At 42.6% G+C, this 26,295-nt stretch overlaps 1 protein-coding gene across 2 annotated transcripts in view; it reads right to left on the bottom strand.

Annotated features, from left to right (window-relative positions):
- Positions 1-1,681: 1,681 nt before the first annotated feature.
- Positions 1,682-26,295, bottom strand: part of pacs2 (phosphofurin acidic cluster sorting protein 2) — a 76,218-nt gene continuing 51,604 nt past the window's right edge. The window contains exons 5-24 of one of the 2 annotated variants that reach the window (XM_066694227.1): positions 22,393-22,555; positions 21,369-21,442; positions 19,947-20,027; positions 18,485-18,544; positions 17,846-17,997; positions 16,755-16,845; positions 16,230-16,304; positions 15,884-16,008; positions 15,485-15,617; positions 15,035-15,139; positions 14,785-14,891; positions 14,296-14,450; positions 13,689-13,799; positions 11,191-11,302; positions 8,193-8,235; positions 7,671-7,713; positions 7,198-7,330; positions 6,449-6,675; positions 5,532-5,645; positions 1,682-5,370 (exon numbers count right to left, since the gene is read on the bottom strand). In XM_066694227.1, the coding sequence (XP_066550324.1) occupies positions 5,252-5,370; positions 5,532-5,645; positions 6,449-6,675; positions 7,198-7,330; positions 7,671-7,713; positions 8,193-8,235; positions 11,191-11,302; positions 13,689-13,799; positions 14,296-14,450; positions 14,785-14,891; positions 15,035-15,139; positions 15,485-15,617; positions 15,884-16,008; positions 16,230-16,304; positions 16,755-16,845; positions 17,846-17,997; positions 18,485-18,544; positions 19,947-20,027; positions 21,369-21,442; positions 22,393-22,555 (2,223 nt within the window). In that variant the 3' untranslated portion in view covers positions 1,682-5,251. The remainder of the gene's footprint in view (positions 5,371-5,531; positions 5,646-6,448; positions 6,676-7,197; positions 7,331-7,670; positions 7,714-8,192; positions 8,236-11,190; positions 11,303-13,688; positions 13,800-14,295; positions 14,451-14,784; positions 14,892-15,034; positions 15,140-15,484; positions 15,618-15,883; positions 16,009-16,229; positions 16,305-16,754; positions 16,846-17,845; positions 17,998-18,484; positions 18,545-19,946; positions 20,028-21,368; positions 21,443-22,392; positions 22,556-26,295) is intronic. The other variant, XM_066694228.1, reaches the window with a different exon arrangement.

Below are 26,295 nucleotides of genomic sequence, written 5' to 3'. Positions count from 1 at the left end.
TGACATTCAGATATACTGTAACTACAGTGAATTACCATTACAACAGATCACAGGAAAGCTACATATCAAACCTTTATTACTAATGGGCAATTTTACAGCTCATACCAACACCGTTTATCAGAGGAAGCAGCAACTGCAGGAGCACAGAGGAGAGCAAACCTGTTCCCCGGACCTGGAGCAGAAAACAGCCATAAAGACACTGCAAATGTGCACAGTGACCGTTTAACTCTCCCCAATGCATGCCAAAGCCACTTCAATTAGCTCTGTACATCAACAACAGCCAAATCACTAGAGGTTTTAAGTCGGCCTTTAGACATATTACACGTAGTTGGCAATGCAATCTCAGGTGTATATTGATTATATATTGTATAATGTAACCATAGAAAAACAAACAAACAAACAAACAAAAAACTGGCACAACTTCAATATAATGATTTATGGCAGAGCATCACCTGGAAACCTAACCACACAATTGTTTCAGCACGCAGTCTTTCATATCGCTGATTTAATGTCAGCCACAATGTTCTGGACAACCATTACTACATTAATGAACATACATTTGCACAAGTGAGATCAATAAAAGCGTTTCATCATAGAGCTATAAATACCGTGCATTAAATTCATATGCAGAGTATACGATTCTCAATAATAATGTAAACACATTACGATTAATGAATGCTCTCTATTTGCTTAAGTCTGCGAATGACCTAATGATGTAGTAACACTTTTCACAAACTATAAGTCTATAAGCAAACATTAAATATTACAAATGCTTTATAATTTGCTTGCAAACCTCTGTAAACTTAAGGTTTTCACAAGACTGCAAACAAAGCAGTCAGCACAGCTTCTGCACAATAAACCAATCATAGGGTTGAGCGCAATTGGAAGGGAAAACGGACATAAAATGCATCTATTTAGCATCCCACAATTTGTTGAATTGAAATAAGTAAATAGGCTACAGAAATACGTGCTTTGGTGCACGCTTTACTGACGGATACGCATGCAAATGGTGAATTAAACCCTGTTTTTACAAAGGAAATGTACGTCAGTTGGCACGCTTTTCTTGCTAAACACTGCTGCTCATTGCACTCACAACGCCTGCAATACCCATAGACGCCACAAGAGGGACCCCTATACTATACTATACTATACTATATTATATTATATTATACTGTTCTTACACCTCCCATGCATTGCCTTCGGCTTGGTTGTGAATTTCGTTTCTCTCTTACACCAGTCTATTTTAAAAACGAACCACGGATCTGAGGTCTTTTGAAGGAATCTATGGCCACCTTTGTAAAGATTATTGGATGAGGACATAAAACTCACAAATGTTACAAGCACCTTAAGAAGAAGCTTTGTGGTGATTCAAGCAGTTATGCTAACTCTATGTGGAAGTGTATGATATGTGAAACATGGTTCCGTTTCTGTGTGTCTGTGTGGGTTTTGTCCCAGTGATCTAGTTTCCTCCCACTTCCCAAAGACATGTTGCCTAGGTTGATTGGCTACTATACTATACTAGTTGTGTATACTGCCCTTGCTAGGTTAAACGCTGGCTCACTGTTACCCTGTACTGGATGAAGTGGTAATTGTAAATTGATGGCTGTACTTCTATTGGATATCCTTCCAAGGTTTCTTGTTCTTTCAGTCCAGTGCCAAAGACAACACATGAAAACAGGCATTTAGTGAGTCTAGTTTTATTACCCCCGAGAAGGGATTTACAGTGGTAGTCATTTGCAAGTTACAAACACTTGATTTTTTTCTCAGGACCCACCCATTCCTGGGAAAAAGCACATTTGTTCATGTTACAGTATCTTCAGTATAGTACTCTAGATACACAATTTGGCATCCAGGGGGTGGGGGTGGGTACCTGTGGGCAAAATACACAATGGACCCACCCCCTCAAAGTTGAGTAATGCCTTTGTTTTCCTTTGAGGGGTGGGGTCACTCACAAACTGTACAGAGCCTGGAGACTAAAACGGTGTGAAAGAAAAACATTTGAAGTTTGAAATAGTGCAGGTTGGAAAATGGGGCAGCAGCGGGAGGGATCTCCACTATCGAACACCAATATCAATTTAACCCAGTTATTTAGTGGCCTTGGAATACTGGTAACCAACTTTGAGGCCCTACACACAGACCAGAATTGGTGTAGGAGGGCGAGAATTGAAACCGTGTGCCTGATTTGTACCCGGCCACAAGATCGACACTTAATGCACATGCGGCTGTATTGTCTCAGCTGTTGTCTACGCCAGTCTGTATTAAATATGTTTGCAGGCCTCACAGCATCACAAGATGCTTCAGTTATAGGGATGTGTGGTCCTACTGGTCTGGTTAAGGCCTCTGTGAGTTCAGTTGGGTAATAATGAGCTGGGATGATGACTAGAAAGCCAGTCTACAAATGTGGGGCTATTAGTGTAGCATCATCACTGTGCTGCATTATTACTTCCCTTGAAATGCTCAACACACTATTGGAACCAAGAGGGGACAAACGCAAAGAGCTCTCTTGGCATAAGACATGCAGTCCATGTAGTCCGTATCCTTGTGAAAATGTATTGTGGTAGACCTTGGTGTTCGAAGAGTGGAGTACAGGAATTAACAACCCAAATAAAGTGAAGTTTATTACACAGGGGAGGGAGATGGGGGTCCTTGGACACTGTGGATCTTGTGATTGGAAAATGAATTCAAATTGAAAGGTCTTAGATTTAAACAGAGGAAGGAACACGGAAGGCAGAGTCATCTCCAACTTCAGTACGATAGTCAGTCTTTTTATCCAACGTGACAAACAGAGCCATTAGGGTGGAGGTGTGCCGACACTGCTGCAGGTTTACATCTCATCTGAAGGGGGTTTGGTGACATTGCCAGGGTGACACGCAAGTCAATGGCAGTCTCCTGGTAACAAGCCATTCTCCTTGACCATCGTTAGCCTAGAGGTTAGGTCAGTAATTTAGTCCCCCGCAGGTCCCCCTCTCTGCAACTCATGAATAGTCACTGCCGGAGGAGAAGCACTCAGATAGGAGCTAAAGGGACACAAGTGGCAGATGAGTCTTAAGGTTGCCCACCTTCTGCAATGAGAAATTCTAAATGGTGAGGTGGTGGGGCTGGGGGGGCGGTGTATCTGGGTGCGTTAGTTAAATAACCTTTTCTAGGTTAGGCAAATAACCTCACCTTTCAAGCTGTTCCATTCCAGGACTGTGGCATTACCACTTCTTCAAACGGTTTGGTTAGTGGATTATTCCCTCAATGACATAAGGTGCTGACTGTGCCAAACATTTTGGACTGGATTAGAAGGCCTAGGGGCTGATTACAGCATTATATAGCACAAGGGTTTCCAAACCTGGTGCTGCTAAGTCCCAATCTAACAGGGTTTATAGGTGCCTATTAAAAAACCAAACAGTAAAATATCCTGTAAAGGCCCCTCAAAGACCACACTTCCCTTAACAGGGAACTAGCTTAGCTAGTTTAAGAACTAACATGTGTTATTAGTCTTTAGAAAGCACTGATTAAGGGTTACATTTGAAACTATCTGGACTGGGGCTGGACAGGCACAAATAAACCCTTTGAGAGCAAATTGGGTGCCTCTTTTCACACTGCGTAATGTGAACTTCGGTCCCTGTTACAGGACACACACAGTTCCCAACGACAGATTGTGATAAGAATAGGAGGCCCATTGTGACTCTACCCGACCCCATGCTGTCACCATTCTGCTCCAATCAGAGTGGAGAACAGGGAGTCCCAGCCAATCAGGGCATCTGGATGTGTGATAGTGGTCTCACCATTCTGTGGGGTTCGAGGGTGGGTGGCTCCAGTCTCCGGCTATTTTGTTTCTGCCTCAAGATCAAACACTTGTGCAAATCCATAGCAATCAGCTCATAACCACAAGATCTTCAGTTTCATTCCATTCCATTCTAGTAATATCATTGCTGGCAAGAAAGGCTTTGAAGATGTTTGTATCGTTATTTTTTAGTCAAACCGTAACTGCAAACAGTAAACGGACAAAAATAAATAAATAATAATAATAATAAAAAACAGTCTACAGTGCTAGTGACTGAACAAAGAAAACGTTTTAACAAAGCAGGGATCTCCAGTGACCTTTTTGAACATGCAAAGGCAAAAAACAAGTTTTGAGACTTTCTAATCTTAAAAATGTAATCAACACAGTCCTTTTTTACCATTGGTCAATATACTTGCAATGTGTTGAATAAAATAAATTGAGTTTGTGTATGTGTGTGTGTTTTGGGCCTGCGGAGGTCAAAATATGTGTTGCCAGTGTCTTTGCAACAGGTGCTTCGGTGTCTGGGTGAGGTTGTGGGCGCAAAAACATACTTTCTTTCCAAACTTTGAGGAGAAGGCTGTGGAGATCCCTGATATCGCTATTCTCCATCATTAGCCTGTCTCACTCCTTGAGAGTGAGAACAACAGGGAGAGAAACAGAGAAGGAGAGGGAAAGAGAAGAGAGGGCTTCGGTGTGCAATTCAGGGCTTGTCAGATCATTCAGGAGCTTCTTCATTTATTTACAGTTTATTGCACAAATTATAATCTTCTTCAGACAAGCTCGGTGGGTCTCAGTGGAGTTTTGATCCTGTGGAAATCTGGTGGGCTGATCGCAGGGGAATACCTGACTCTAAATCAGGGGCATGAGAGGGTCCAGAATTCGCCATCACAAATACGTCTACTCTTTTCCAACTTCTTTGACCCCATAGGCGGAAAGACTGGGTCAATTCTTCCTGGCGTTTCGCTGTTCGGGCAGCAGTGCATCCTGAAAAGCCATTCAGTTACAAACATTAATACAGAATCCACCCCCCCCCCCAAAAGGAGTTTTAATGTTGTTAACCACGCAGTGAAGTGATTGAAACTAATATTTCACTGGTAACAAAGCTGAACGGAGCCCAGAGCCTTATGCTCACTGTATTGTACCATCAATGTTAGGGAGTTAAATACATCATTTCAAATGATTATTCGATTAGGTTTGTTTTTTGTTTTTCTACCCTCCCCTCAAAGTTTATAAAAAGTCAGAAGAGAATGGTTGAAACAAACCAAAAACAAAAACTATCTTCCCTTCACTGGCCTTGCTTTCTTAAAGTCTCTTTGCCAAAGGCTTTTTTTTTTTTTTTAAAGACAATGACAAAATCAAAGAAAGCAACTGAAATGAAGGAGGGTGGTAGGTTAAGGGTGGCCTGCTGACGGGTGGGGGAGGAGGCTCTTGGCACGCAGTGGACGTTCTGCAGTTCTATGAGGAGCCCTCCAGGGGGTGCTAGTATGGTGTTTTCGAGTGTCCAAAGATGCCGATGGGAAGGTGCTTGACATGAGACGACCACTGGGCAGCCAGCTGGAAAAACTTAACGTCGTTCCACTCTACTCCGTCTATCAGCACTGCGAGAGATGGGAGAGATGGAGCACGGCATCGTTAACAAAGACAGGATGTGGGACAGGATGCTTGAAAACCCCTTAAGTATCGAAAAATGTAAATATTAAATACAGAACCTTTTCCCTTTACTGGGATATTGTATGCATGTTAGGACTGCCACGCTCACCTCTAAGCATGGTCTGCTGGTGCTTGGCAGTGCAGATCAGTCTGCTGATTCCTTCGATAACCTGGCTCTTTGACTCCACCTCCTTGTCCTTCGTTTTCTTAGGGAGAAACATGACTGAAGAAGAAAGACAGAGACCGCGATAAGAGCTCTGTAATCAGCTGCTTCGTTTTAGTGATGAACTTTACGATGATTCAGTTGTAATGACATGAGAACTTCACTGTGTCCACTTACAAATGACTGTGCTATTAAAACAGGTATAAACTGTCCCTAAATGTTTTTTTTTTTCAGATCTAAACACTGCAATTGATTTCTTACAATATGTGTACTATTTGTCAGTGTTTGTTTAAAAATGCAATAGGTCGAGAAAATTCGCCTGGGGCGATAAAACACAATCATACACATACAAACCCGACACATATATCAGCAAACTGCCTAAACAGTAAAGACCAATACACGATGACAAATTGGTCATGATTTTCCCTTGAACATCTAGAGGAGACGCACACCCAAAAATAGCAGAGCCAAGGAATAAATCTCAAAAGAAAAGAAAAGCCGCACACTCCTTTAGCACTCCAAGATTAAACTAAACACATTTTATTTGGCAAAAACAAGCAATCCACCGCCAGCGTTTCGGCTAGAAAGCCTTCATCGGGACGTACTGACGCAGAGACCATACAACTAATATACAAGTTGACAGCTGAGTTCAATTAGTCACATGCATAACATCAATTAACAATAATTAATGCATGGAATCAGTGAAGAATAGAAAAAGATTTTCCCTTGACAGTAATGCAAACCAAAGCAGTGTTTCGGTACACTGACTACCTTAATTTACTATTTACCTCCATCCACAAAATAGTTACAGTTCCTTTCAGAGGAGGGATAGGGAGCACAATCTGAGGTGGGGCATTTGCTACCTTTCTTATTCTTCTCCTTGGTGACCACAGTCATGGCCATGGTGGGCTGGGGGTGGCAGTCCGAGCCTGGCAGGGGCAGTCGGCTGACCTGCAGGGAGCGGAACGTGCACTTCAAGGTGTTCTTAGAGGAAGAGTCTCTCTTCTCCACGTCCCTCTTTCTCTCCAAGGGGGACACCCAGTAATCCACTTGCAGGCCCATAAGTTCCCCCTGTGCTGCCCCTGGAGAACTACAGGAGGGACACACAAGAGAGAGAATTGAATCTCCTTGGAGAAAAATAAAACAAATGAATCCAAGTGTGTCAACTTAGACATACTGACAGTAGGCTAATACTGGCTAATACTTTGACTAGCAGAATTCTGGGCAATCTCCCTTTTGTTATTGTTTTCTAACTTTTATTTACTGGTTAATCTGGGTTAACTCAAAAATGTGCTCAGATTTGCAGAACATGTTGACATCTGTAATTGCTTGTCCACCTCAGATACATTCCTTCAACTCCTTAGGTTGTTGAGTTGACAGAGTACATATAGATTTTTTTTAATATGAGACATGCAATGGTGTTGTAGAAAAACCGTGTCTTCTGTTTACCCGTGCCTTCCAAACAGCATCTGTGTCTTGAGTCAGAGAACTGTGGTTTTAAACTGGGAAACTTATTTTAATGACTAAATAAACCTGTGACCTTAGCGTCTCATTTAAACCAGGGTCAAAAATGGATTCAGTGTTGGTGCTTGTGTAAGAAGCTTCTACGTACCTGTAGGAGCTGAAGCTGGCGTTGACAGAGGGAGAGGAAGGGGGTGTAGGGGAGGCTTCTTTGAGGGCGGGTGACACCTGTGGGGGGGTGGAGGAGAGCATGCCTGACACAGGAGTAGCATCATCAGAGTCTCCTGCAGAGAGAGATGGAGAGAGAGAGAGAGTGGAAGAGATGGGGGTGAGTTACACTGTGAGTAAACTGGGGTGGAGTAAAACATTCAGAGAAAAACTAGATTTGCCCTGTATTCATTCCAGATCATGGGGCGTGGGGCATGTAAGACCACCAGAGACAAAGGACATGATTGCAAGGAAATGATGGCGGATTGCTCTTCTATCAATCTCAAAGCTACTTAAGTAACAAAAAGAGTTAAACCAGAACTCCTGAACTGTAGTTTCGTGTTAGAACTACTTTTTATTACAATTGAATGTCACGTTTGATGCTACGGGGAAAGGACAAGAAGAGGAAGATCTTACCTGATGTGGCAGAGGACTGTTCCACTATCCCCACTTTGACAACCTGTAGAGAAAAAATAAAAATATCATGAGATAAAAATAGTACATACTCCTATGGTACTACTATATTTACAGCACATACTAAAATAACTGCCATTTCAATATAATAATGTTCTAACTTGAATGTAGCAAAAGAGTGGATTAAGTACATAAGAAAGTTTACAAATGAGAGGAGGCCATTCGACCCATCGTGTTTGTTTGGTGTCCAAGGATCCTATCCAATCTATTTTTAAATGTTCCCAAATTTTCAGCTTCAACCACATCGCTGGGGAGTTTGTTCCAGATTGTGACAACTCTCTGTGTGAAGAAGTGTCTCCTGTTTTCCATCTTGAATGTCTTGAAGCCCAATTTCCATTTGTGTCCCCGGGTGCGTGTGCGCCTGCAGATCTGGAAAAGCTCCTCTGGTTTGATGTGGTCGATTATTTTTCAGAACATATTTACTTTCTCTATAACAATTGTGGAAAGGAAGAGAAAATCACTCACCCCGATGAACGGGATAAACTTTTGGCACGAGTCTTCGTCGGGGCTGCAGTGAAGTGTGTGAGAAAAAGACAAAAACAAACAAAAAGGTTAAACAGTCCTCTTTTGAGACCTCCTCCCTGTCAGACCCCTTCTACCAGAGATTTATTCTTCAGCAAATCACCTCAGTTTGGCCTTAATCATGTTTTACACAGTGGGAAAAATCACCAGGGGCTGTTTGGCCTGGTATCAATCGTCAACTTCACTTTAAAGACTTGCCCAGTCTCAAGTGGCCAGACATCTCTGTTCTGTCTTATTGATGTCTTCTGACCAGCAAGGGCTGCAGTATGTTTTCATTCGCTCATAAAATAGACATTTAAGACTTTTTAATCCTACATGGTCTGAAGGGGTGGACAGTGAGGTTAGGGAGAGTCTCATGAACCTCCTGATACACATGCAAGGGGAAAAAAACAAAACCCCACAGACACCTGGCTGCTGGATTCATATCCTTGACCATATAACACTCGATTCTGATCAGTTAAATCGGAGGTTCCAAATCTTGAATTAATTTGTTGTCCTGTTTTGTGGGCATCTCGGTTCGAACTGACACTAATCGGGTTTCGCAGCGTGTGGACGTTAGATACATCTCGCTACCTGTGTGAATCATGTCTTTTCTAGTCATCCAGCAGGAAAAGACATTGTAGGGTTGACTTTAAATGTGTGAAAATAATATAAACTACAGTCTTAAATTAGATTGTTTGTAATTCGGGGGTGCACAACTTTGCACAACTTTGAACGTCTATCTGAATCAGCAGGACCTTAAGCAATCAAGACAGTGTGGTTCAATTGGTCCAATGAAGCCAATAACAATAATAGTAAAGTTCAATTAGGCTAGAGGAGAGCTCAACTGGATTGAAAACCTGAAACCTGTCTTTTTCTGGGACAACTCCCCCCCACCCACCACCCACCACCCCATGAAGTCCTCGGGCCCTCCCAATTTGGGAACCACCGACTTAAAGAACACAGTGAGGGGACAGTCTGTCAGGCAGCAGAGAGCAAGGCATGCACATACAGCCCCGGCCCACTCCCGCAGCCAGCCAGACAGCAGCACTACGCACACATATCCCATAAGGCAATGCAGGAAGAAGACGCCAAGGCACCCTGATGGTTTGCAGCGATAGACAAAGGGGAATGCAGATTAGTCTTCCCTTGAATCAACGACATCTCCTTCTGGGCAAGGAACAGTGCCAGGAATGTGCGTTTCAAGGGCTGTGGGTGAAAACTCCAGGAAAGTACTCTTAGTTAGTTTGTCTCCGGTTAGGGGAAGCTTCTTCAGCTATGCCTTATACATACACAAACACACACACTAACATTATATATACTGTATATCAATTCCTATACTGTTTATTTATACAAACAAATTAGACGCACATTCACAGCATTGCCCAGGGGTTGGGAAGCAGATAGTGGCAAAACCCTTTTTTGGAAAAAGCTTAAGGAATTCATGTTGGACAAAGAGGCAAGCAACTGGAATGGAAGACACAGAGGGCAGACACAGCAGCTGTTACTCCCAATCAGCTGTTTAACCGCAAACATTTAGAGAGTACTGTCTGCTGCTCTGATTGGACGGCTTACAGAGCAGAACTATCCACATGTCAACAGTAATATCAATTTATCACTCACTTTTGTTTGGTCAATAACCTACTGATTACTGGGATACATTAAAGATTCTGGATTTTTCAATGAAGCTTGTAGCTTTTGCTTGGAACTCTGTCCAGCTTGTAATTATTATTATGAATAACCAAAGCAAAAAACAATGGCTGATGTTATTGATATGTAATTATAGATTGTAATTGGAGATTATAGATGTAATGTGAGGCAATAATACTAAGAAACATCTGTAACAGTTAAACCAGCTCGTAAAGTCTGCTGTGCTGCAACCAAAACAAACAAAGGGAAAGAAAAAAACGAAGCAAATTATTCACAGTACAAGGAGACCGAAGCAAACAACAATACCTTACTGCAAAATCAAAATGAAAGCTCTTTTTCCTTGAAAGAAAAAAATAAAATCAAAGGAAAAAAACAACAACAAGAAACACAGGTGTTAATAACACGCAACACAGACACACACTGTGGTCTTTATCAAGGACCTGTACAGCACAACACGCCTACTGACACGCCTACTGACACCCGCCACGCTGCCTGAGGCGACCGCGTTGTTTACGCTTCTCATTACGCTTCTCATTACGACAGAACAAAGATCGTTCCACAAAGTTATTAGGAAAGTATTACCGAAGGAGTGCTTGTAAACGCTCAAACACCAGCTTTAGAGAGGGGCATGAATGCATTTAAATGGTCATTCTAGAAGAGGGGCATCCAAGCTTTTTCAATAGTGGGCCACATTCACTTTTATTGATAACAAAGCTGGAGTATAGCCTGCTAGTATGACATGGAAGTCAGTTAGGCCTGACTGGCCAACAACATGTGTGCTAGCTAATTAAGTAACAAATCTCAGGCTGGCCGCACCCCGGGGTGCAGACAGGCACATGTTGGGAGCCCGTATTCCAGAGTACCTGCAACAGCGTCTCATTGTTCCAGTTAATGAATCAGTACTTCACACATGCCAGCACTTTAAGGTGCAATTCAAGCGGTCACAGCCCATTTAAGCTTCCCAATTTGATCACCTGGATTCGATTTATTCCTGAACTGAAGAACATATGTAGTGTACATGGCCCGGGATCTGTTTGATGGCATTTTTTATTCAGATCGATGTATCCCTACAATAGCCCAAGGTTGCTTCCTACCTGGGACTATTTTCCTTACATTCGACCATAGATATGATCATTGTATAATGGCTGGCGTGGAGCTGATGTCTCAAAAAGGAAATGCACTGTATGAAAATGAGTATTTGATTTCCGAAACAAACGAAGAAAGTCTGCCAAACTAAATCCTTGGACTGTGATCATATTACTTGTAGGTACCAGAATATTTTAGTTGAAGTCATTGGACTCTGTGACCTTACCTCTTCTGTTTGTAGGTCAGCATGGCTTCCGCAATGGGCAGCTGGTGGGCTCCATTGGCCCCGACCATGTACTGAGTGACCCTGGAGACCAAGTCCAGACCCTCCTGCACTGCTAGACAGACGACACACTCAAACTCAGGACATGTAACTCTATTACACAGAAAGGTCCAAATAATTCTTGTTTCAATGACCTTTAATACAGTGACTAAAAGCACTGTTTGAACCAAAGTCCCACAATGCAATGGACAAGGTCATCTACCCAAGAGAATCACCATGCTCATCTGTCCATTTAATCTGACATGCTTGGCTTTAATATGCTTTGATTTGGAAAATGTATGACCATTTGCTATCTAACTGGGACATTAGTCCATGGCCATTCCCAGCTCTGAATCTGTGTGTTTTTTTTTGTTTGTCTGAATTTGGTTACACAGACTGAGGGAATTATCATGAACTCTTGAGCAGCTGTGCTTTCTCTTTTGTGGTTGAGGAGTTCAACAGCCTTTGGGTGAGCGGATCTGTTTTCCATAATTAATCAGCTGAGGTTGGGTGATTTTTTTTAATGGAAAAAATTCCAACCATATACACTCACCTAAAGGATTATTAGGAACACCATACTAATACTGTGTTTGACCCCCTTTCACCTTCAGAACTGCCTTAATTCTACGTGGCATTGATTCAACAAGGTGCTGAAAGCATTCTTTAGAAATGTTGGCCCATATTGATAGGATAGCACCTTGCAGTTGATGGAGATTTGTGGGATGCACATCCAGGGCACGAAGCTCCCGTTCCACCACATCCCAAAGATGCTCTATTGGGTTGAGATCTGGTGACTGTGGGGGCCAGTTTAGTACAGTGAACTCATTGTCATGTTCAAGAAACCAATTTGAAATGATTCGACCTTTGTGACATGGTGCATTATCCCGCTGGAAGTAGCCATCAGAGGATGGGTACATGGTGGTCATAAAGGGATGGACATGGTCAGAAACAATGCTCAGGTAGGCCGTGGCATTTAAACGATGCCCAATTGGCACTAAGGGGCCTAAAGTGTGCCAAGAAAACATCCCCCACACCATTACACCACCACCACCAGCCTGCACAGTGGTAACAAGGCATGATGGATCCATGTTCTCATTCTGTTTATGCCAAATTCTGACTCTACCATCTGAATGTCTCAACAGAAATCGAGACTCATCAGACCAGGCAACATTTTTCCAGTCTTCAACTGTCCAATATTGGTGAGCTTGTGCAAATTGTAGCCTCTTTTTCCTATTTGTAGTGGAGATGAGTGGTACCCGGTGGGGTCTTCTGCTGTTGTAGCCCATCCGCCTCAAGGTTGTACGTGTTGTGGCTTCACAAATGCTTTGCTGCATACCTCGGTTGTAACGAGTGGTTATTTCAGTCAAAGTTGCTCTTCTATCAGCTTGAATCAGTCGGCCCATTCTCCTCTGACCTCTAGCATCAACAAGGCATTTTCGCCCACAGGACTGCCGCATACTGGATGTTTTTCCCTTTTCACACCATTCTTTGTAAACCCTAGAAATGGTTGTGCGTGAAAATCCCAGTAACTGAGCAGATTGTGAAATACTCAGACCGGCCCGTCTGGCACCAACAACCATGCCACGCTCAAAATTGCTTAAATCACCTTTCTTTCCCATTCAGACATTCAGTTTGGAGTTCAGGAGATTGTCTTGACCAGGACCACACCCCTAAATGCATTGAAGCAACTGCCATGTGATTGGTTGGTTAGATAATTGCATTAATGAGAAATTGAACAGGTGTTCCTAATAATCCTTTAGGTGAGTGTATATATTTTTTTTCTTTGATGAGTTTTGGTTTTAAGCCAATAAAAAGAGATGTGCTCAGCCGAGATCTGTTGAGCATGTCTGTATGAAGTATTACAAGAAAAGAGCTAAACCAATTGGAAAATTAATTAAATTGAGCTACCCAAAATATTAAGGGTAGACTGCTTGGCTAAACTGAGTTATTTAGATCTTATGGAAACCCCGGCTTACTTTAAACGCTATGAGGACTGAGGTGCCTGAAGTAGTCTGGTTAGGTATTGGTTATGAGTACAGCATGAGTGATCATTCAGGTTTAATAAGAGCATGTTACTTGAAATTTAAAGGAAATAATAATCCATGCATTTTCAATAACTGAACTGGGTCACTGTGGTAATAATAATAATAATAATAATAATAATAATAATAATAATAATAATAAAACTAATAGTAAAAGTGATGTACAAATAATGTATTGCGGGTGGCATTCTGTTTTGAAAAACTAGACTGTTCTAGGGGTAATGCTACAGACATCTTTATCCTCTAGCCTTGTGAAACATAGTACTCATACACATATAGTGGGATGCAGATGTTAAAAGTGTCTTATTTTAATTGTGTCTGACACTAACAAGAAGGCTTTCATGCTGTCTGCTACCTTGCCTTCATCACAGCATAAAAACTGACGAAACGGCTTGGGAGCAAACTTGCCCGCCCTCTTACCTACAACAGGGGCCTCTGGTTTGTGGAAGAGATCCCTCCAGGCTGCGTCCTGGAACAGGCTGTTATAGCGGTAGTCAATGGTGCCCAGGTATTTTGACACAGGGTGGGAACCTGAAACAAGGCAAAGAGGCAGAGCTGCTAACTACAGAGTCAAACGGGCAGATGCTCTAAAGCAGGGGCTTGCAAACCTGGACAGCGCCCAGGTTTGATAGGTCACCGTTACATTATCTGTTTACATCAAAAATTGACTTTGATAATTGGGAACTACCTCCATCACCTTCATCCCTCAAGGACTATATTTCCCCTTACTGATCAAGGGTCTATGCTTAATTGGTCAATAACTAAATAGAGTAGAGTCTTTAGAAAGTGGTGATGTGGTGTGTGCCAGAGAAATGTGATGCTGTTGCAGTCTTTTCAGATTCGTAATCTTTTGGTGGAAGTGGCCTGGAAGTGGTCGGAAGCCACCTCGTTCTATTTTAGTAACATTTCTCCAAGGTTGGTGTTCAGTGGAGATGGTCAAGGGGAAGGTCCACTCTTTGGTCGTTTCCTTTGGCAGAAGCAGGGAAGGCGGTTGTGTAGTTGGATTGCCAGCCCGTGTGAGACTTACCTAAGGGTATGACCAGGAACCTCATGTACCCAAGCCAGTCAGGGGTCTTGTGGGTGAGGTGGTCCACGAAGAGCCGCAGAACAGCGCTGAGGTAATGTTGGGCTCCAGCCACAGCAATTTTGATGGGGATGGGAGTCTGAGAGTTGCAATTACAGCTAGAAGACACATGAACACAGTCCTTCATCAAAATCAGTCAACGCAGACCTTCACATGGTCAACCCTATGAAAACCTGAGAAAGGGACCCATGGAGGGGTGACATTATGTCTCTCATCTCTTGGGTCATGTTTTTAAGGAACATAACATTTCAGAATATTTAGCACAGCACAAGAATTGGATTCAAACAAGGTGAGACCATTTGGCCCCTCCTGGCCTTTTCCGGCCCTGTCTATCAAAACAGCGAGTTGTTTCTGAATCACAAGCTACTAAGGAGCCAGGCTGGTGACCTTTGACCCCTCCGGGAGGGGCCTGGGCTGGAGGCCGGCACTCACAATCTTTGGATACGGGAGACGATGGTGGTGAAGGCGGCTTGGATGTCAGCTGTGGAGCAGGTGCATACAACAGGAAGTTGGTGGTTCTGGAGTGTCTCTGACAAATACTGATAGAGAGAGAGCGAGAGAGAGAGAGAGAGAATCCTCAATATATTTATATATTTTCCACAAATAGTCTAAACATGGGATTTTAGTGAGTCCGTGGGACAAGGCTGGAGGAGAGATGCTGTAGGGGTATGAGAGCACTCACCTGTCCCTGCCAGTCAGACGTGTTGATGAGGATGATGCTGTCAGGAAGCTGGTCGTCTGACACAAGGATGTGGTTCAGCTGGTCATAGACAGTCTTCCGAGGGATCTGAAGAGTGAGAGAGGAAATGCTACAGCTGTGACATCATCTCGCTCTTCCACATAGGCATGCTGTGTCACTGTATTATTTTACTTTAGCTTTTAGCTTTTTTTATTTGTATTTATTGTTTAGAGCAGTGGTACTCACTTCAGGTCCTAGAGAGCCACTTCCTTTCTGCAAGGGATAACGCTCTACAAAACAAGTGGTAACGTAGACCAGTTATTTAAAATAATTGGTTCATGATGTAATTGAGATGTAAACCAAGACCCTATGTCCCTCCTGGAGTGAGTATCACTGGTCTAGAGTGCAGTACACATTCTTAGCCACATGATGAGATGCAGGACCCTCTCCTACCTGTAGGTGGCACCTGGTGTCAGGAGAGCGCTCATTGTCCAGACTGTTGGCTCGTTCATTCTGCTGTCTGATTGGCTGCCTCTCTTTGAGGGATGTGCTTCTGCCTCGCCGCCCTGCTAGCTTACCCTCTTGCCTGGGCAGAGAGAAATAGAGAGGAGGGGGGGGTAGGGGAGGGAAGAGAAAAGTAAGGGAGAGAGAAGGACAGAGAGGGAGGGACCTTTAACTTAAAATCCCCAATATCAAGACCCGGAATCAGTGGTGACTGAGATCACTAGAGACAATTCAATGGAGTCCTTAAGAGTTTAGTGAGGAACTGCAACCATGAAACCCCTTTTCTCCAGGACCAGGAGTGAGTGCTCCCCTCAGTAAGGAGGGGTAGGGAGGCGGGGAGTGGGGTACCTGTTGGAGTGGATGATGAGGGATTCTGTCTTGGTGATCTTGCCACTTGGAGGCAGCCTCTCCAGGAAGGTGTCCATGTTGTCAAGCTCCAGCTCTGTGGTGGGAGTGTTGGCCTCTGGCTGCTCCTGAAGATCATAGCATAGCATTAGCGAAACAGAGCATAAGAGACACCGACGGGATCACCTTTCTGATCTCTGGAGGTCTCTCACAATTCTGTCCCCCCACATCCCAAATCAATCAGCCTTCCAAGGAAATTTTGCAGCTCAATCTGCATGTTCCTCAAGAGAGGAATAATGAAGAGGCCAGGTGTTGCACAACAACATAGCGACCAATTGTCGACACTTACAAAGGAGACAGTGTCTGACACGTCGTCCACCTGGAACTTGCCCCCCGGTGTCTTGGCTTTGTCTGGAGCGTCAATCTGTAAGAGAGACTCAAATGAACCGATTGATGACTACTGAGATGATGGCCTTGTATCAGGAATCACAGACCCTGTCCTGCTTTGGAGAACATCACTTTGCTTCAAGGCAAATGCAGTTATTGAGAAGAATACATGATGGTCCAGCTCTTCGGAGTCACGTAAATTAGTCCTTTACATCGTTCTCCATTTTAAATGCCGAGGTTTGGTTCTGCCGTGTTCATTTTTATTGAAAAGAAAGGTCTGCTTTAAGTGTCCATTCACCGCACCTAATATTTTTCAATCCAAACAGATAACGATGATGATAAAATAATTACAATAACAACTAATTTCAACGGAGCAGAGGTTAAAAGGTCATCAATAGAAAACAAAACAAAAACTACTGGATTAGCTCTTTACACTGTCTGTCTCATGCCCTGTGTTGCCCTGTCTATTGCAGTGGCGCAGACTCACCGGGCTGGGTGGCTCGCGATGGCTGCGCATGCTGTGAATGCTGCCGATCTCGGTCTGCGAGCTGGAGTGGGAGAGCCCCTCGAAGTAAGGCCTGCAAAACACAGGAAGCACTGCGTCACCCAAACATGCCAGGCTGCTTGAAAAGGGTGGCAATTCTGCTTTTTTGACGTGGCATTTTCCCTCTGGCTTTACAATACACCGACTGGATCAGTTGCAGCCTTATTGGGACACATTTGAATGGCAATAAAATAGACCCAGCTTCGGAAGAGGCTTTTGCGGTTGACCTGCACAACCTTTAGAGGGAAAACTTTTTCTTGTGGGAAGCGCTCACTATCTCAACACCTGTGCTATCAAGTGTGGCATCCGTTATAGATTGAAGTTTTTTTAGAGATTATATGCTATGTATTCTTTTATGATTAAGTTAAATGTGTCATATTTTAAGTGCTGCTGTTCCTGTTTTAATTGTGTTGAACGCCCCTACTGGTTCTGCCTCAAGCTGTTCACTGAGATAGTGTGCCATTTAAGACGAACCTTTAAGGATGGTTTTGGGTTTGACTCTTGCCTTTGTAAGCTACAAAAGGGAGCTACACTGTATGGAAGTACAGTGGGGCTGGAGTTAAGGAAACTGCTGGAGACAGCACCACCATTTTGCAGGGTAGAGGTTTAACCTTCTTTGGAGACAGTCTTTGCTGTGTTTGAGGGATAAAGGATATAGATTCTTTCTTTTCTTCCTCATGTCAGACTGCAGGGTTAGGACTCTTAGGCAGGACCAACTTGTACTCTGCTGCCTCCTGCTCTTGCTGATTGGTAATATTCTACTATTTTGAGTTAACTCCTCCAGCCAACTTCTAGATTAAGGTGTCAGAATTGGCACTAGTTATTTACTTATATTCCTTAAATTCAATCATTGTACTTTTTGTTTTCTTTCCATACTGAACTATCCTTCTTTAAATTCATCATCATGAAGCCAGACCTGGACTGTGAGGCCTGTAATATAGGGTGGTTGTGGGGCCTTCAGGAGCATGAAGCTCAGTGGACGCAGTTCAAAGGCTACCAGCCACCTTCCACACACTAAGAGCCAAGCCCCTCACTTGAGTTTGGGTTTGGGAGTGCTGAGTACGCTGTCGTCGTCATCCAGCTCCGGGGCGCTGTCGCTGGGGTTCTCAAACTCCAGACTCTCCAAGTCTAGGTCCTCCTCCACCTCGGGCGGGGGCTCAGCGGGATCTTGCTCCGAGTCCAGCACCTACATACGCACACACGCGCACCCCCCCCAATCCCAACAGTATACTTGTCAATTCTCCTTACTTAAAGAAAGTAATTTAATTTAATTTACTTGTAATTAGACATGGAGTTGGCGTTCCCAGAAACATTGACAGGTCTACTGCTACTCTAGCTGAAATTTATGTCCCCTTCTTGGATCTCCAAATGAAAATGAAGCTAAAATTGACAAGAGGGAGGGGGGATATGGATAGGGAATGAATGTTGTTTTTTTTAAATGAAAATAGTTTCCCCTAGAGGAGCTACCCATTTAAACTTTTCCAGTTGCTTGTAGAAACCCTAGAACTAATTTCAGGGATCTTCAAATCTTCAGGAAAATCACCACAAAAAATAAATAACCCCAAGCTTGTATTACAAGGCTCAGCTGGCACTGCACTAGCAAAGCACAGAATAAAACTCAAATGTTAACAAACGGAGAAAAATCGAATAAATCAATCAATATAAAGTCCTACCTCATCCGAGACTCGGAACCTCTTCAGGAGAGCTACCACACGCTGTTTGAAGTTTTGTTGCTAAAAAATAAAATAATACATATGGAAAATGAATATTCTGGTTGTAAAACTGCTGCACCACACCACATATGCCCGGCCGGAAGACGACCCCCTTTGCAACGTGCACGTCATTTGATTGTATAAAATCATCCTAGGTTAAGGAGAATAGCTCTGTCCTGTCCAATCAGACGGACTGAACAAAACCACTCATGGTTGAGTAGCTGGTGCCATCATGCAGTTCATTACATTAGTCTCCCTGCTAAACCCTTATTAGATTTATTTTATTATTATAATTATCTCTCAGCTGTGCAGTGCAATCAGGAAATTTCATATATAACTTTTCACAGCTCTCCACAGCACAGTGAGCTTTTCCCTCAAATGGAAGACAGAAATACTACCAGATGGCCACTGGATGTCTCTGTTATATTAAAAGTGAAGACTTAATTGGAGATCCTGAAACTCAAAATGGCTAGCCTTAGTAAATAAAACCAAAACGATCATTAGATGTTGTTTCCTCATATTTTCATAACCCTGCATGTTCCTGTAGAGATCTGCCAGGTTTAAAAGTGCCTTTTTAATTTATAGATTTACAGCAAGGCACATTCGTCTCACTGGGAACCCCTCATGGTGCTAGAAGAGGAGAGAGAGACAGTGGTATCAGACTGAGACAATTTTCCATGCACCCCAACTGGATAAAAAAGGGGCCAGGGCTTTTGCCTTTGCTGTGACTCTTCTACGTCATGCCTTCAGGTGTTTTCATTGTAGAGAGCTTTGTTATGGCTGTATACCATTGTTTTCAATGACCGTGTTAATCATTAAAAAATGGATGATGGATCTACAGATGAGATATTTAAGGCCAAAGCCTAATTAATGTGACACCGTTTAAAGATTTCCAACCTGGAAAGTCTTAGTTAGTCTTGACCTTTGATTATCAGAAGGGGGGTGTGTGTGAAACCAGTGCAATCTCGATACTTCTCTCTCTCTCCACTTCTAGATATGCTCTCTCTGAGGAGAACAGCAACAGAAGAACAGGAAATGCAAGAGAAAGAGAGAGAGAGAGAGAGAGAGAGAGAGAGAGAGAGAGAGAGAGAGAGAGAGAGAGAGAGAGAGAGAGAGAGAGAGAGAGGGGGGGGGGGGGAGGGGGTGGCTTTTAACATGCCCAATGAGACTGCACATATGATTGGTGCTTCTGAAGGACAAAATCAGCACTAAACCTAAATGAAACCGACATAAATAATTAAGCAAATAACAGCAAGAAGGCTGATTAATCAGACAGCTTGAAAGGATCACCCTTTGCTCTATTCTCTGCATTCATTCTGGAAACAAAACTCGAAGATACCGGAAGCTAAGCTTTAAGTGAATATTCGCTTGTGGCAGCACAGTACAGCACGGTTCTGCTCCAGGCCCAGTAATAGAGTCATACCCTGGTGATGGAAGTGGTCCTCACGATGGATCTTCTCTGTTTCTTGGGCTTCCTCACGTCATACTCCTCATCATCGAGATCCTGAGGAGAGAAAACCACCACGAACAGTGTCATAAGCCCAACCAATCACAACGTCCCTTCAACCTGGTAAAACAAGAACTTGCTTGGGACAGCAATGCAGAGTAGTGGTTAGACCTCTGGACTTATAACCTCCAGTAACAACCCAGCTTGGTACAGGGCACCCATGTCCTGTTTATTTTATACAGCCTATTTTGTAGGTGACTGTATGTGTGTGTGTGTGTGTGTATATATATACACACACACACACACACACACACACACACACACACACACACACTTTGAGTACTGCAACTTATTACTGGAGTACTGAAAAATGGAAATGAGTTTCTTTAATAACTAGAGATAGCTTTAACAAATGCATAGGCATTGCTAATGGACCCAGCAATTCAGGCTTCACATTCTCAAATTCAGATCATTCTTTCTTGAATTAAAAAAAAATCATAGACATTGGTGCTCTAGTGGAATAAACATATTTTCTGTGTGTCTGATACCAGAATCCAGTGGAAAGTTTTTGCCAAAGATTCTCTGCAATTGTCTTCACCCACACACTGATAAAGTGATTTTCTCAGGCATTAAGACATCAGATATCTGTTAATGACTGCTGCTTTGAACGCTCAGTCAAACAGCATACACTCTGTGCCTTCATTTACACCGAGACAAAAATCTGCTTCTTTACGAGAATGGAGTGAAGCAGGAAATGGTATCACGGATCATAAACTTTCACACTAGTCTGTCATGCTTGTTTATGCTTGCTTGTCTTAAAATGATCCTGAAAGTAATTTGAAAACATAACAAGTTGCTAAAAAAAGACTTATGATTTCCCGGCTGTTGTCAATTCGTTTTTTTTTTTTATGAATTTCCCCCTGGCGCTATTAATAAAGCACATCAGCTCTAAATGCATCCAAAGACAAGGTGGGCCAGCAGACAAGGAAAAAACTGTGGGCCCTCATTTTCATTATGCTAATAAGTTACAATTCTAATTTCCAACGAGCGCTGGAATATAATGACACTGTCATCACAACGATTAGACTGATGCGTTTGACTGATGTTGAACTTACAGATGTGTTTGCCTCTCAAAAAAGCTGAAACAGTGGTATATTACTCTAAACCACATTTACTTAGTGCCAAACCTTCACCAGGGGAAATCTGGCCATGATTTCCTCTTAAATCAGGCTGTCTTGGAATATTTTGCAGCTTGTGGTGCCCTTGCAAAGAACCTCACATGCTCACCTATCTTGACGTTCTTCTTATTCAATGTGAGGAAGCAAGAGAGTTTGGAAACAATGGCTTTTAGTGCAGTGATTCCTCCGAAGCCTGAGAAAATAGGTCTCTCTGTCTTACCTGGCCCTGCACAGCGTCGTCACTGGCTTCCTGCTCCGAGGAGAAGCTCTCGTACTCTTCCTCTGAATAATTGTCTACAAAACAATGAAAACAAGTCCATTCAGAAGAAGAGAACTAAGTGACACCTGTGTGAAGCAGCAGTGAGAATAAGCATTAGCAAGGCAGGTAAAGGGACGGAGAGGATCAACATAACACAGACAGAACTTGACTCAGACACTGCTAGTCCATTTGATGTTCATGATATCCATTTAAAAGAATAGATGCCGCATACAGTTACTGATATGCTCCACAAATGTGTTTATTTAAACCCAATACAGGATGTAAGTAAGTGTGCGAGTGCTGGTTTTCTATATAGATTTTAGTTTTTCACCCAGCACTTTACATAAGACCCTGGAGTGCATATGCTATGTTTTTTTATGATCTGTACCTGAACATTCAGTATGGAAGGTACTATATAAATGGAGCAATAATCTCTATAGTCTCTCTATCTGAAAGAGGAGTTAGCTGACTCAAAAGGAGTTTTGTTTCAGTGTCAAAAGTCCTTCTACATTTTCGTGTTTGTGTGTTTTTATTTTTGGGGGGGGGGAACTGCAAGGTCAACTGTGAAAGCTTGCGTAGGCCCACCAGATGAAAGCACAGAGATAATTTGCTCGCAGCTGGTTTAAAAAAAAATCTAAACCAGTACCGGACATAAAGACATCGGGGTCAGTCTTTGGCAGGGAAATGGTTGTCTCCGAGTCCTATACACCTCAGCTGTCTCGCATCTCTTACAAACACATTGGGTGAGGTGATCAGCTTCAGAATTAGTTTGATAAACACACTACAAGTAAATGGTACTCTAAGGGTCCCCAGAGAGGGTAAGAGAGAGTTTAATACCACAATTGTGCACAAAATCATGGAACAAGAGTGTCTGGAGTCATTGAAACTGTTGTGCTGGGCCTTAAACGCAGATATGATTTATTTGAAGACAGCTGGAAATGAGCAGGCTTCTCAGCTCACTCCACTCCATCTCCGCCCTACCTACCTGTAGACTTGATCTTCTGTCCACCCTGCAGGGCCCCATCCTCATGGTCGATGGGCTGGCTGGACAGAGAGAAGATCCATATCTCAGCCACCTTGGCGGCAGTGTCCTTCAGGTTGCTGCAGAGAGGGAGCACTTGGCCCCCTTCAGTAGGATGCTGCATCACCTGAGGGCCACAGAAGGAAACTGAGTCTTCAGCTACAGCGCCACTATGATAAAACCCAAAATACACTTCATCTGACCCTCTCTGACCCACTCTCCCTGACCAGTGTGTCTTTCAGTCATTTGGCAGATGTCTTTATTCAGGGCAACAAAAGGAGAAACAAAATGCATGGGGACCAGATGTATAAACTATTTTTCTAAAAGCCTCAAGTTCAATTGGGGATTTTCATTTATCATGTCTGCAGGTCTCAGACGGCCATAACTCACTCCAGTCTTCTTTCTAGCAATGGCTAGTCCTTGCATTCCTTGTGTATATGTGCTTGATCAGTGTAAACTATTGTTAAACTATTGTGTGGATGTTCCTGTAAACACTACCAATAAACTCCAGATGGTCTACAATTCCAAAGCCGAGAGTTAATCTTACAACGTTTGATCAGATCCACGGATGCTTTTCTCCTTTTTTATTATTATTATATATATATTTTTTTTATGTTGTGGATTTCCAGACCTCAAAAGCCGGCGGATGGAAAATGACATGGGGGCAGGACCAAACTAGAGAATGAATAGAAGGTCTGAGAAGGAAAGTTGATTGCAGAGAATTAGAAACAACTGTCAGGGCCTGAATAATACAGTTTACACACATCTGCGTTTTCTGCAGTTCCACATGCCATCAGCAGGGAGGAACTGTGTCAGAAGTGGGTCCCTGTGGGAATAGTGATATGCTAAACAAACTGCAGAAACAGGAAAAGAGAATCAAAGAACAAACACCCTTGGAACTGTAACAAAATCTGAAATTATAAAAATGGGTGAGGGCCTTTGAGGGTCTCAAAGGAGGAAAAGATAAAACATCTGGCTAATGGGAGACAAGCAAGAGCACTGTCAATAAGATATACAGATAGTTCTGGGAATGTCTTCTTTAATAATAAGTCAACTTGTGGATGATAGGATGGGGTGAAGACAATCTATGGCTGTAGATTTGCAGAGATACATAAAGACATGCAGTCATTGACTGACATTTTATTCAACACTCTCACTTCCAAAATTACATTTGGAATTCAAGAGGGGATCAAGACCATCTGTCCTTTCCAATTAATCTGCTTCTCCTGCAAACATAATAATACTTGAGTCTGAATGCTGAATGTAAGCACTTGCCACTTGATAATTCTACTGTTCCTACAATGAGATAACAGCCAGACGATTAAGTTGTCTTCTTTTCTTTTTTTCTCAAATTCTTGGAAACGCTGGGTGGTTTGTTTGGATATAAAACTCCATGAAAGCTGACATTTTCATTGTGACATGTTCAGAGAAGCTTCTTATCTAATGTTACATGCCTAATCTAGTATGAATTTGTGCACTGCAAGACAATAAAAAATTAAATGTATAAACCCACTGCGATCACATATCACATGAACAGAAGAAAACTTTGAGAGCATTAGTGTCAAATTAAAACATGTAAAAAGTAACTAATTTCTTACAGGCTACAAATGAAATCTTACTGGAAAGGAAATTCTTCAGTTTGTTCTCTCTTTGTTTCTATGCATCTGTCAATTAATAATGTAATTTAAAGACGATAAGCATTCAACCATCCAAGTCCTGGATTGGATCCTATTGTGTTGCTCACAAAAATACTGAGCCTGGAAAACTCAACAAAGTCTCACAAGTTCCTCTTCTGGAGGCTGACAAGTCTGTCAGATTTTATAATACCCTTGGTGGTACAACCTGAAGTTTGCAAATGGTTTCCCCAGACAAAGATAACAGTCTCTTGCAACATAATGTACCTCATGGAGTTTGTGTCCTCAAAAGACCTTCCAAAGTAACATCTGTGATTGCATTAGGGCAAACCCAGGCTGTAATGTCAGAAGCTGTATCAAGAATCTGCTAAAAGCAAAGAGTAAATAGCACTTTCACAGACACCTAAAATGCACTAATATAGCAGAGGTTGTCGATAACCACACACATACAAGCACACACGCACACACACGCATACACAGGCACACGCACACAGCTGCTCACACGAAGCCCATCATTTCTGTTCCACTGGGGAGAGCTGCCAGGTTAATAATTAGACTCACAAGAGTTGCACCGCCCTTTTGACCCGCTTCAGAGTGCGACACTACTCATTAAGGGGACCGGCCTGCCACAGGAAAACATATTCCTGTGATTGGGGACGCCACTGGTACTGGACTACGGACATCGACAAGAATTGAAAGCGGCATGGCCCCGTGAGAGTTTTTATTGGGTCTGTGTCCATTTTATGGTCTAACAGAAGCTGACAGGCAGCGTGCACCTACACAACGCAGAGAGAATCACTCTTATCTGATTCAAAGACAGTGTCCTGCATTCACGTCCACACAATCCATGACCCAGCCACACTGTCGCCACTGGCAGACCCCAACCAGAAAAAACGGAAGTAAGGACTGAGTAGCATTTGTTAGGTGGAAAACTTGCAGGGGGTCTCTTCTGTAACCTATCACCAAGTGCTGGCTGGTCTATGTTTTTGTTGAAGTCATCTGAGACAGACATGGAATCAAAATAATATTGACTTTATTCTTTACATATTCCCCCATGACATTTTCCGTAAGACTCTATAGATGCATAAACCTCACAGCTATCCAAAATAAACTACACAAAAAATCTTAAGACTTCACATTTCCTTTATTCAAAACAACATAACCCTAACTTTGATTTGATCTCAAAAGGTGGCCCTCAGTTTTTTAATGAGTAATTTTTTTGATGAGCTCAGACATCAGAGATTTCAGTTTTTTCTTTTTAGGTTTCATCATTAGCATCAGCATTATGTGAACACGGGCCTGCTGACTGTAAAACCTATTAAGCCTATACATTTAACTGAACCTATAGTCAAAGAGAACTGTAAGTTTTTTATGGTCGCAAATAAGCATGTTCAGGATAAGACTTCAACAAAAACACACCTTTACTACAAATTAACCGAGACATACCTATTAAACCTTAATGAAAGCAACACTTTCTGGAAGGATCTAATTACTACCTAGTGCAAGATTGTCTCTTAAAATCTACACTGCTCATAAAGTAAACAATTTTCTTTCTTTTCTTCTTTTTACTATAGTTAATACGTGCTTGGTTACGGATCTACAGTTCTGATTATATCCTTTCGCAAACAAATAAAAAAACAAATCACGCTGCACTAACTGTTTCAACAGCCTAATCTGGTTCGTTTTCATGCGCCAATCGGAGATGCGTTTGGTTGAAGTCACAAATGTTGTGACAGCAGCAGAGTGCATTAGCAGACAGGTTGACAGGCCACTTGAAGAGAAAGCGTCAGCAGTGTGTGATTCCATTACACAAACACTGTGGCTGCAGGGTGCACAGGAGTTTACAGTTACCCTCAGCACTAAAAGATTAGACCCATTATCCACTGCCACCAACAAAGACCAATACCATGAAACTCCCCCTTCAGGGCCTTTTATGCAACTAAAGTACAAAGCCACGGGCCACTGTTGTAAGAGCTCACTCTGAGTAAGTACAATTTCATTCTCGACAGGGCCAGCACATGATATGATTATACCTGCTGGCAGCTGTCTAAAGCAATTCCAAAACAGGCCAAGATAAAGTCTAAGTGCTCACTTGCCATTACCCAAGAGAGGCCTTTCATCAAATGGGAAAGAATTAACAGTCAAGTTTCAAACGCTTTCTGTAGCACTGAGAACACTATCCCACTGAGACAAGATTCCCATCAGCACACTATTCCAAGTAATACCATACCTA

This window comes from Amia ocellicauda, chromosome 21 (assembly GCF_036373705.1).
Source record: "Amia ocellicauda isolate fAmiCal2 chromosome 21, fAmiCal2.hap1, whole genome shotgun sequence".
Classification (NCBI taxonomy): Eukaryota; Metazoa; Chordata; class Actinopteri; order Amiiformes; family Amiidae; genus Amia; species Amia ocellicauda.
This window is presented reverse-complemented; position numbering and strand designations above follow the sequence as displayed.